The sequence below is a fragment of the Globicephala melas genome, chromosome 18 (genome assembly GCF_963455315.2).
Source record: "Globicephala melas chromosome 18, mGloMel1.2, whole genome shotgun sequence".
NCBI classification, from domain to species: domain Eukaryota; kingdom Metazoa; phylum Chordata; class Mammalia; order Artiodactyla; family Delphinidae; genus Globicephala; species Globicephala melas.
Genome location: NC_083331.1, coordinates 18,715,871 through 18,728,796, shown reverse-complemented (window position 1 = coordinate 18,728,796; position 12,926 = coordinate 18,715,871). Strand labels below are relative to the sequence as shown.

Genomic DNA, 12,926 nt, shown 5'->3' with positions numbered 1-12,926 from the left:
GAGCTAGAATCCACCAGATAAACAGAACAGAGGTCATCAATAGTGTTTTTTTTTAAATATAATTTTAAACACGTATTATTTTGCAAATAATGTTGCAAATGTCCAAAAAAAGTTTTGTTTGCAAAAAACAACAGAAGAAAATTTATCTAAGGATACAAATATATAATAAAAGAGGAACTTAAATTAGTAAACAAATATGGACAACTGTGAATCCTCATTTATAACCAAGAAATGCATAATTAAAACATATTTACTAACCAATCAAATTGTCAAAATCTTAAAGAATCACTTCCTCTCTTAATCGAGGATTAATGAGACAGTTAAAATGGATATGCTAATGCATTGCTGGTTAGATGTTAAACGTGTCCCGGATACAAGTTTAGGGTGTTTAAACCTTTGAAAATTTGATATAAGCTGTGAGCCTTCTATCCAGGAAAGACATATATATGCACATACACTCAAACTTTGGAAGCCTATTTCCTAGGAGTCTGTGGACCCCAGAATAAGAAATTATGTTCTAAATAAAAATTTTTGTTTAGCCTTTCTACTGTGTTTTAATTTTTTGTTTGATAAAACCTTCAGACCAAAAAATATGTCATTCAAGGCTTAACATTTCATACCTAAGTTACGTTTTTCTTTCATTTTTAGGAAGTACATCTCAGAATCTGGATACTGGAACAGATTTGTCCTTCCCTTGGATTCTGAATGTACTTAATTTAAAAGCTTTTGATTTTTACAAAGTGATTGAAAGTTTTATCAAAGCAGAAGCCAACTTGACCAGAGAAATGATTAAACATTTAGAACGATGTGAACATCGAATCATGGAATCCCTTGCATGGCTCTCAGTAAGTAACTAGCTAAAATAGTTAAAGATACTCATATGCATATGGATAACAGTTATCTGTTAGTGAGAGGTATTTGTTAACATTTACCTCAAGAACAAATATGAAATTTTTTTTTTTTTACAAATATGAAATTTAATGAATAATGTTGTTTCAGTGTATAGCCCAAGAAGCAAGTGGAATATTAGAATGGAGTTTTCTTTGAGCTCCCCAGACTGTCTGATACAGGGATTTATTTATGAATAGCTTTTCTTAAAGCTTGGCACTTCAAAACAAAGCAGAATTCTTTAACGTGTTTGGGAACTTTATTTAAAATAGAGGTGTCATGTATGAAAATTTAAATGTCTACTCTTAAAATTTCAACAAAATGATGAAAAAATTGAGATTATGCTATTGATATGATTTAAAAATACAGATTTTTAGTTCAATTTTATCTGATTTTTTTTGTCCCATTGTTAAAGGTAATCCAAAAATCTACACAATTATAGTTATTGTTTATAGCATTATAAGGGCACAAAGCATATTCTCTAGGTAGTCTATTTATAGCATATAACCTATTGATAAGGCTTTATTTTAGTAAAGGTGACATTTCCTATGTAGTAATAGTAAAATATTTATATGGAGTTCTTCTGTTATGCTCTTTAAATCTTCATAGTTGGGTAATACTTTGTTAAGCATCAGGTTTTTAGATTAATATAGAGTTGGTTTCTTCTGAAATTGTTGCATATGCTAAGCATATATCTTTTCATTTTTATCAGTATATAGAAATGGCAATAGAAAAATTAAGACTTTAGTTATATTAGAATCCTAATCTGTACATGTAAACCAAGTTTTACTTTTTTGATATTTTAAAAATGTAATGTCTAAGAGTAACTTGTTTCTTAGTGCTTTTCTTATATTGCTGTATAGACAGAGTGGATAGAAAAGGAGAGAAGTATGGGAAGTTGATAGAAAGACACTATTGCTAAGATTGAATTGGGTAACTCCTTTATACAGGAGCTTCCACTGTAGAAGAAAAGGAGTGGTTAGGAGAAAACTCTCAGAATCCGGGGGTTAAATGAAAGTAGCAAAAATAAATAAATAGATCAATAAATGAAACAAGCAGATAGAGTACTTTTCAGAGGCTGTTGTGCCCTCTCTTCCTAGAAATTGAAATCAAGACATCACTGTATTATCTGAAAGTGACTATTCTCATTCTTTTAGAGAACTACTTTTATTTCCATCAGTACACATCTGCTGTATGCCTTGCATTGAGATAGACATTGTGAGGATATAGAAAAGACATGAGCTCTGAAAGTTGTGGAGGAAATAGTAGAAATGTATGGTTTAACAACTGCTTGTGCTCAAGCCTGTTTAGTTCAGTTACTGGTGTTCTAGGATTCAAAACAATATTCCTTTATTTTTGAGAATTTTTGGAGAAAAAGTGACATGCACAAAGTCTGGAAAAGGGTATAATTTTTTAATAATAGGATGATGTGGAAGTCATAATAAGCCTCTGAATTTAAATTCTAAGTGTGGTATTTCTAGGGGATGAAATTATAGATGATTTTTAATGTTTGGATTTTTAAAAAATCAACACATACTACTGTTTTAATTGTGAAGAATGGAGTGGTAGTGGGTAACTGTTAAGATAAGTCATCCTACACAAACACAATATGTGAATTTTTCCTGTGAGAATAATTGACATTTTAGAGAAGAGACATACTATAGATCTATTTGAGCTTTCACAGGCTTTAGGATTTTTTTCTTTATTGAAGTATAACATATATACAGAAAAGTATATATCACAAGTTGTAGTTCAAAGGATTTTTTACAAATTAAATATACCCACATTACCAACATATACAATAGATCAAGAATCAGAGCAATGGAACACACCCATGATAATCAAAATCCAGATCAAGAATCAGAGCAAACTTTCATGGTTTTTTGATTCTGTATTATAATGAGTCTCTCATTAAACTGTAGTGATTTATAAGAACATATTCAGTGTTGTTTACCTAGGGAAACATCAAGTGATATTATTACTTACTTTTACCTGTTGATAATTTAATGAAAGAAAGAACATCATTGTATTTTTAATGGTTGCATAGGGAAAGAGTTAAGTATCTTTACTTCACAATCTTGAGAAATAATAAAGAACAGAATAACTATAAGAAGGAATAAGCACACTTCTGTTTCTTTTGATCCCAGAGAGATTAACAGGCAATATATGAATGTAAAATGCTAAACAATCTATTGAAAAACCTAGTGAAATCTTGTTCTCTGGAAATTTGGAAGATTAGAGGTGGTTTAAAATGAACCATACCTAGGGCTTCCCTGGTGGTGCAGTGGTTGGGGGTCCGCCGATGCAGGGGACGCGGGTTCGTGCCCTGGTCCGGGAAGATCCCGCATGCCGCGGAGCCGCTGGGCCCGTGAGCCATGGCCGCTGAGCCTGCACGTCCGGAGCCTGTGCTCCACAACAGGAGAGGCCGCAGCAGTGAGAGGCCCTCGTACCGCCAAAAAAAACAAAAACAAACAATAAACAAAAAATGAACCATACCTAAGCGTTAGATTGAATGACTTCCGGATGTTTAGACCTCTTAAATCTGCTAAGCAGTTTATAATGCCAGCAGATGATGAGGTGAGATTTGGATATTTTACTTTCAGTATATTCAAACTGTATCCGATGTTTTTGGTAAAATCTTTGTAAACTGAAGTAGACCAGGTACTTTATTCTCTAAATGGTCTTTTTTGTGGGCGACTGTGGACTTTCCCTGTTGATCTCCCCACATCTCTTGCTGCCTTAATACTATTTCTCTCACAGCCACCTGAGAAATTTTTTCATAAATGCAGAACAAATCTCATTATGCTAATTTCTCAAATAAAAACCTTTTGTAGGGGACCTATGCATCTGGTAATATTAAAGATAGAATCCTGGGGAGCTTCAACATTTAAGCGATAGACAGAAAAGAGAAGCCTATAAAAGAGATTGAGGCATCTGATATTCCTCCTCAGAGACTGGAGGAGTATCAGAAGTGGTGTCATACTCGCTCTCTGAAAGAGAGGGTACTGAAAGGTCTGAGTGAGTACTTGCTGTTTCAGACACTGTAGGAGCAGTCAGTAAGAACTGAAGAGTGTTCATTAGTTTCAGCAATAAGGAAGCCACTGGTGAAGGTAGCGAGGACTGTTACAAGAAGTGGTGGGGGCAGGAGTAGATTGCAGTGGAATTTGGATGAGATGTGAGTGAGAGATAAAGTGGAGACAGTCATTATAGATAGCTTTCATCAGTCATGTCTGAGAAGGGAAGTAAACTTATAGCTGGAGGTATGTGAGGTGGAGGGAAGATTAGTTTTTAAGATGGGAAAGGAAGGATTAAATGTTGACAGAAAAGAGCCATTAGAAATGTTATCTATTGCTGGATGACACATTAGTGGCTTAAAACAATCATTTTATTTTGCTCATGATTCTGCGGGTCAGGGATTTGGGAAGAGCTTGACTGGGTACTTCATCCCTGACCATGTAGTATCAGCTGGTGTCTGAGGCGGGATCCACTTCCAAGATGCTTCTTAACTCTCAAGTCTGGAACCTTGCTGCTTCTTGGTATGTGCTCACCTCTCCCTTCCTTTCTTTCTTTTTCCCTCCTCATCTCATCCTTCTGGGCTTCTCATGTGAGAAACTATGCATCTTATAGCATTTTGGTTTTAGAGTACTTGTGCTTCTTACACAGCAGCTCTTTATCACTGGTTTTAGGCAATTTGATTATGGTGTGCCTTGGTTTAATTTTCTTCATGTTTCTCTTGTTTGGAGTTCTGCTTCGAAAGGTGAGCTTATAGGTTTCATCAAATCTGGACATTTGGGGCCATTATTTTCTTAAACTGTTTTTGTTGACTCCCACCACCCCTTCCCTCAGGGATTCCAGTCATACATGTATTAGGTCACTTGAAGTTGTCCCACAGCTCACATCATGATGCTCTGTTCTTCTTTTTTTTTGGTTCCAGATGTTTTTGTTTCTGTTTCGTTTGAAATAGTTTCTATAGCTATGTCTTCAAGTTCATTAATTTTTTCTGCTAAAATGTCTAATTTGCTATTCCATCTACTATATTTTTAATCTTAGGTATTCTGTTTTTCATCTCTAGAAGTTTGACTTGAATCCTTTTCTAAATCTTCCATATCTCTCTTTAACATATTTGTGCTTTCCTTTACTTTCTTAAACATATGGAATATAGTTATAATAATTGTTTTAAAGTTCCCGTTTACTAATTCTAACATCTATGTCTTTTTAGGACTGTTTCTGTTAACTGATACTTCTCCTTTCAAGGGTCATGTTTTTCTGGGGTTTTTTTGTTTGTTTGTTTGTTTTTGCCTGCTTGATGACTTCTTATTGGATGCCAGACATTGTGAATTTTTACCTTACTGGGTCCTGGATATTTTTATATTCCTTTCACTATTCTCGAGCTGTGTTTTGGGACTCAGTTTAGTTACTTGGAAACAGTTTGATCTTTTAAAGACTTTTGTCGTTGTTTATAGACAAAGCCAGGGCAGTCTTTAATCTATGGCTAATTTCTCCCCACTGTTGAGGCAGTCCCCTTCTGAGTACTCTACCTGATGTCCCATATATTACAAGGTTTTTCCGCCCTGACTGGTGGAAATCAAAACTCTTCTTGGCCCTATGTCAGCTCCTGGAATGGTTCTTTTTCTGGTTTTGGGTAGTTTTCCTGCACTGATCAGTACTAGGGTGAAAACTTGAGAGTAACCCTCTGCAGCCTCCTGGAGCTCTGTCTTTGCAGCTCTCTCCTTTCTGTGTAACTCTCTGCTCTGCTATTCTGTCCTGCTAATTTTAGCTGCCTTAGCTTTCTTGAATTCTCAACTCTGTTTTCTCCAACCGGGCAGACCACTGGGATCTATTTCAGTTTTTCCTCCCTGTGTTGTAGCCTGGGAACTGTCTCCAGGCAAAGGTGGGGCTTACTATTTGCTTTCTTTCTCTCACAGATTACTGTCCTATACTGTTTGTTGTTCATTGTCTGAAAACTATTATTTCATTTATGTTGTTCGATTTTGTAGTTGAGACAAATCTGGTCTCTGTCCCTTCATCACAGCCGAAAGAGTTATGTATAGTATTTAGTGATTGATAAAGTATTTTTAAATATGTATACTTAAAGGGTATCATTTCTATTTTCCTGTATTAAATGCATCATATCTTCTGAATAATATTGTTTCGGAGTGGTACTTACTATATGGAGAGCATAGAAGTACTAGTAATTAACTGTTGTATTTAATTTTAATAAGTCACAAGAAAACTGAGCCTCCTTTAAATGTTGTCAAATATAGCTGACTCATTAAATTGGGTTTTGTCGTACTGTTTTTTTTGTAGTCACTAAACATTAGCAGGTTTCTTCATTCAGTTGCACAAATGTTTGGCCAGAGCACTTTTACAAAAGAAAAGATTAATACTGTTTCCATTTTATTATTTTTCCGAAATTTAAATGAAGACCAGTTTTACATGTCAGTACAGTTGTAATGAATAGCTTGTATTTTTAGAGTCCTGATTTGATGACAAACTTGTAAACAAATTTTTAAGCTTCTTTGGTATTCTTTGAAATGTCAGACTTGACAGGAAATGAACACAAAAGGGAGAAAAGCCTGTGGCTCTGAAAAAGCCAGAAAGGATATCTGTTGTATATTTGGATGGTAGATCATTAACCTCTGGTGCACTTTGCACAATGGTTTTAGTATTTACCATTAGACATTATTTTTTTCAAAAGTTATATTTTACTGAGAACTATGTCTCAGGAAGGTGAATGAAATGTAGGATAATGATTAAGCCATATTTAACACTTTTTAAAAATATGGGTAAGGATGGTGAAGTAATATGATACCATATACTATATTTATATAGCAACCATGCTACTATAATGAAAAATGTTTTATGTTGGGTTTTTAAAAGCTCCTCATGAGTTATTTTTTTTAAAAAACCATATATTTTATCTCTTTGCCAGCAAGAGAAAACATTTATTTTTAAAAAGTCTGATTCTTTCTGAAAATATCACTAAGGCTTTAACCTTTCACTCTGACCCAACATGTTCCTAATTTCTTGCCCTTAATTCCCGTAACTGACTAGTAGCTTCTCAAGTGATTTAGGAGATTTGACTTTACCTTTCAAAACTGAAATTATTTTATTTTGTTCTAAATACAACTTTGCTTCCCAATATCTATATTTTTATATTACTTTTCAAGTCATCCAGGCTTGAATACTGAGCATTTTTTCCTTCTTTTTCACTATAGTTAGATATAGTCTTGTAATTAAAAAAACAGAAACCAAAACCCAAAAAACTTTACCATGTCCTTTATATTTGTTTCATTATTATGTTAAAGATCTGTTTTCATTTACATTTCCCTAAATCAGATCATCACGTCCTTGCAGTTAACATATTATTATAGACTCCTGCTTGGTCTCCCAGCTTAGGCACCACCCTCTATTTTATACTTTGGTGCTAAGTTAATATTCCTAAATGCTTATTCATGCCATACTCCTGTTCAGGAACCTACAGTAGCTCTGCATTCCCATGTAGAAAAATGTAGCCTCTTTACTCTGGTTGTGATAATCTGGCCCTGCCTTACCTTGCTAGCCTTCCACTATTCCTCAGACACTTACTCTGTGCAGAGTTCTTTCATCTCTTGAGCAAACCACATTTATCTAGTGAGAGTGACTATGGCCTAGTGTGGGACGTGGAATCAGAAGACCTGGCATTAGGGCCTAGCTCTTTCATGTACAAGTTAATGTCTTTGTCTTAGTTTCTTGCTTTGTAAATTGAGACAGACCAAAAGATTTGAATATTTCTAGCTCAAATATTTTATAAGTCTACAAAACTGTTTAAGTGTTGAGAATTATTTGCCACTACTGAAGGTGGATCCATATTCTTTTAGATTGCTTCACAATTTATAACATTTTGAAGAAACATTTTTCAAAAAAAGGTAACGCAGAGGTCTCATTTCCGTATTCTCCTTTAGCTCAGTTTTTCTCAATTCTCTTTGGGCCATACCTGATATTTGTACACCAGATATTTTAAAGGAATTATACTTTCTCCTGTGAGGTATCTAAGGACATGGAAAATAGCCCCTATCCTTTAAGAGGCTTGGAACTTAGTAGAAAAGTAACCCACTGTAATATACTGTGAAGTAAGATAAACCATGAGGGTCAAAGGAGGAAGTGATCAATCATATGTGGATGGGAAAAGACTTAACAACAGGTGTGGAAATGTGGACACAAGTAGGAAAGCCTAGCATGAGGTACATTGGGGGAAAATTATGGCCCAGCATTGGCAATGGTAGATGAGTACTGATTTAAGACTAGTAGTTTAGTCTTAAAAGTTAGAGTTTTTAGCCTTGTGAAAAGTGGAGCGCTAACTCTCTTGATAAATGAGATATTATACAAAAATGAATGTACCAGATAATTTTATGTGCTAGTTGACAGTAAAATGTATGTGTATGTGTGTGTGTGTGTGGAGACACACACAACTTTTTTGAGGGAAATAATCTTGAAATAGAATACATGCTTTTGTCTTTGAAAGAGCGTGTTTAAAGTAATTTTACTTTTTCTTTTTGAGCCAGGGACATCATTATAAGCATTAATATATTATTCATGGGCTAGACTGCTCATTTGCCTGTGGAAAATATTGTGCTCTTCACCTAGTGTTTTAGTTTTTTCTGCCTTTCCCCTCCCTTTCCTTGTGAATTATTCTGTATTTCTCACTATTTCAATTCTACCAGACCATGAGGCCTGCTGCCTCTAACTTGCTCTCCTAAGCTAATTAAATCAATATGCACTATTGTCAATGCCCTTTGTCCTTTTGGATTTTTGGCACAATGATATTGATAAAGTCCTTTTCTTACTTCCAGGCTGAGGGTTATTTTCTTAGTAGTAGTTTTCAAACTTCAATATCCATGGAGATCTTATTAAAATATACTTTCTTATCAAGTGGTTCTAGGGCAGGGCTTGCAATTCAGCATTTCTCACAGGCCCCCAGATGGTTCTGACGTTGCTAGCCCATGGGCCACTCTTTAGAAGAGCCAGATTCTAGATGCCCCTACGTTACTGGGCTTTAAAATGAAATACTCTGTTGGTTCTTTACACTAAATCCGCAAGGTAGGTGTAGCCATGAATCTAATTTCCCGTATGAGGAAAGAGAAACACAGAATATTTGTGTCCCACCTGACAGCTAATTAGCAATGGATGGAAGACAGCTAATACTCCTTGACCGGTTGCAATGTGCTGTGCACCAAAAGTATTTGTCTAATTTAATTCTCATAATAATCTGTGATGTCACTAATACTATTTTCATTTTACAAAAGTGGAAAAGGGCTCAGGAAGGTTAAGCAGTTTGTCTAAGGTCACAGACTTGGCATTTGAACCCAGATTGGTTTGATTCCAAATTCCACATTGGTCTAGTAAAGTGCCCCTCTCATTGTACCACATCTTTTCTGTTTATTCATTCACACTTTTTATTACCACTGTAACATGTAGTCAAGCATATGAGACAGTATAAAATTTTATTCTAAGTGAAAATATATATAATACATTTTTTATCTTGAGTAACAAGGTGAGTGTTTTGCCCTAGAGCTAGTCAGTAATAGGAAGGGGGGGAAGGTACTACCCTTTGTTGACCAGCTCCTTTGTGTAGTGCACACTCACTGGTGATCTACTGGATTCTTCAGGAAGAAAAGATTAGAAGACCTTACAAAAAGAGCAAACTATATTTTAAAAGGAGTTACTGCTGTGTCTATATGTTTCATTTAGGTAACTCTTAGAATGAGATTTTAATTTAATAATATAAGTATTTTTAGAATCCATGATAGTTTAGGGTTGATAAAATTAGGTATTTGGATCCCCTCAAGGAGATGGAAGGGAAGGGTGGGAATGAGGTAAAATGGAAAACCAGGTCTCTTTTCATAGACTGAAATGTGAAAACTGAGTTTTTTCTGAGTTTTTAATGAAAGATTCCAGGTATGCCTAAAGTCTTCTATAAGAATGAAAAAATGTAAAGCCCAAGAAGGGAAAATAAAGGAAGGCAATATCTTAGAAATAAAATTTTAAATAGTGACCTTGTGTTCTCCAGTGGTCTAGAGAGAAATTAAAAAATATAGATATGCAGAAAAAGTACAAAAATAAGGATAGTAACTTACTTAGTTCATACGAATAATTATCCACTAAAATGTGAATAGATGGTTGCTTTATAAAGCGCTAAGACTCTAAGCTCAATTTAATAAAATAACTCTCTTTCTTCTTCATAATTAAGCCATTGAAGAATCAATGAGGCATTAAATGGTTTTTTATGTTGTTCTTCATCTGTTAAAAAACAACAAACAGAAAACCCAAAGAAACTGAGATAGATAACTGTTATAAATTATTGCATGTCTTCTCCTGTATTGAATGTTTACGTGAGCCTGAGTTCTTGATCCAGATCTGTTTATGGTTTTAAGCATAAAATTTTCTTCATATCTAAACCTTTGCTCAGGTGCCATCTTGTCTTGAACCCTGTGCTTGACCCCTCAGTCTATTCTTTTCTCTATGTACTTGTCTCCTTCTTTCTTTAGAACACTCTGACACACATGAGAAATTGCTAGAGTTCACTGTGGAGGACACAGTGAAGTATTCAAGACTTGTCTGTTCATGTCTCCCTTCCCCCTCCCCCATTGTCCATACTATACATTCTCCTTGTTCATAAATTGGCACAAGGGACTAAAGAAATTCAGGGATATAAAAAAAAAATCTCAAACTCAGAAATGTCCCTTAGGTAGCTCATAGAAACTTGCTTTAGAAAGCAGTGCTTGTAAAAAGCTCATCACTAGCTTACATATTTGGAATCTTTCCTGATCATCATACAGAGCTGCATCAAAATGACCCTCACTTATGCATATTACATTTCAGTGTAGAAGTCATAATAGGTAACATTTTTGCATGTATGCTGATACAGGCACTATTAAAAGTGCTGAAATGTGTTAACTCATTTATTTTGCACAACTCTGTGAAGGAGATCACCACTTCATAGATGAAAAAACTGAGGTACAGAGAGATTGAGACTGTTTCCCTTACCCACAAAACTCAGTTGATAGCAGAGCTAGAATTTTAACTCAGACTATCTGGTTCCAGAGACTGTGCTCGTAACCTCTATGCTGTCTCACGGTGTGTATTAGTTTACTGCTGGGTATATGCACTATCGTGATTAGTTTCTTTATTCATGTTTTATCTGTGTTTGTCACTGTGCGGTAGCAGAAGGAGCCTGGGCTTTGGCGTCACCACATCTCATTTAATCTTCACAGAAGGTAAACATTGCTGTTCCTGTTTTATAGATAGGAAAAGCTGAGGTTCATTCAAAGATGCCAGGTAACTTGCTTTGGTGTGATTCTGAGCAAGTTATACCTCTGTATCTCAGATTTTCTCATCTGTAAAATGGGCATGATAATACTTATCAGAGTTGTTGTGAGGAATAAATGGACATTTATGAGAATGGAACATTTTAGAAACATCACAATTAATTGTTAGTTTCCTTCAGTTCATTGTCTTTACAGTGATGTCCTAAGAACAGAGAACTGAGAACACGGTTAAACAGTATTGGATCTGTTTATCCCAGCTTACTACCAGTATGTAGAACTCTTCTCTTCTCCCAAGGCACCTCCCCCTCCCTCACTGCCTTCTCAAAATGGAATAAGTTCAGGGAGAAAGAGGTGTAACTGAATTCCAGCATTGTTAAATGTGGGCAGTGTTCTCTGTTATACTGCAGTTGGAATTTGTTATGGTGCTTTTAGTTATGAATCATGTCAGTAATTACCCTGAGGGCAGTGTTCATTATTCAAGTACAGACAAGAAGGGAGATTGTAGCAGTTGTAGAAGAATAGCTTGGAAATATCCTCTGTACTTAACCTGTGGAAATGGAAGCACTTGTACTCTTGGTCAGAGAGTATCTTCTACAAGGTCATGATGTTAGAAAATTACCTGAATATAGTCTGAGAATTTTCAGTCTCTAAACTTGTATCATATCATATCCTGACTGTAATAGTGAGGAAGGACTCTGGAATCTAGATGTGCAAGAAACAAAAAGTAGAAGAATCTTACGAGATCTCAATTCTATTTAATGTATTTTCTGAATTCCTCCAGCCAAATCAGAGGCTGTTATTAATGGTGAGTTTAGTAAAATTTTAGAACCACTGTAGGGCAGTTGTTCTTAAACCATCTAAGTTCAGTTACCTTTAATTATAAAATAGATCCAACTTTTTGGCATTTATCTTTTCCAGATATTTAGGTCATGTTTTTAAAATTAAACTGTCATAACCTAGTCTGTTTTAAAATGCATGTGAGTGACCTTTGCATTTGTGATTTTATTAATTTACATGTTGGTTCTTAGTATTTTCTGTTATTGTCAGAAATACCCAAATATCAAAAGTATTTGGTGTCTTCCTGTACTTGCTAGATTTAGAACATGATTAAAAAAAACTTACAATAGGAAACAGCTGTATTTGTGTCTCACTCTTTCAAAAAAACTTTTTATTATTCTTGCTCAGTTTCATTGTTTCTTGCCTCCATTAAATTATAACAGATAATTTCTCATAGATTTTGATTATACTCTTTAAGAATTCTCAAAGGCTAACATTTGTCTTTTAGATTTTGATTATACTCTAAGAATTCTCAGAGACTAACGTAAGTATCTTGCTATCTTTTGTTTCATTTCCTTTTTAGAATTTAATATCTGGTCATTTTTATCCTCATTAATAAAGTAATAAAAAGTATTATTTTTATTACTATCTGGTCATTATACTTACCCTTTCCATGTTTTAAGATAATTTAATAGTCTAAAAGTTTTATTTACAGATTAAGTAATGCTAGTTTTTATAACTTAAGTTTTACCATTTTGATTTTTTTTTCTCTTAAACATTAAAATGAGAGAGGTAAAGTAAAATGACTTATCTTTTACTAATACATGAGTAATAAACAAAAATGAACATAGGATTCCCTAATCCAGTACTGAACTCGTGAAAATATAAACTTATTCTTGAAAATATAAGCTTTTGCATTATCTTTGTAATAGGCATACTGGACACTTTTAATAC

The 12,926-nt window shown here is 34.6% G+C and overlaps 1 protein-coding gene across 4 annotated transcripts in view; it reads left to right on the top strand.

The window, feature by feature from the left end:
- RB1 (RB transcriptional corepressor 1) overlaps positions 1-12,926 on the top strand; it is a 134,990-nt gene that overhangs the window by 66,012 nt on the left and 56,052 nt on the right. For all 4 annotated transcript variants that reach the window (XM_070044083.1, XM_030882280.2, XM_060288116.2 and 1 more), the window contains exon 17: positions 649-845. In XM_070044083.1, coding sequence (XP_069900184.1) covers positions 649-845 — 197 coding nt within the window. The remainder of the gene's footprint in view (positions 1-648; positions 846-12,926) is intronic.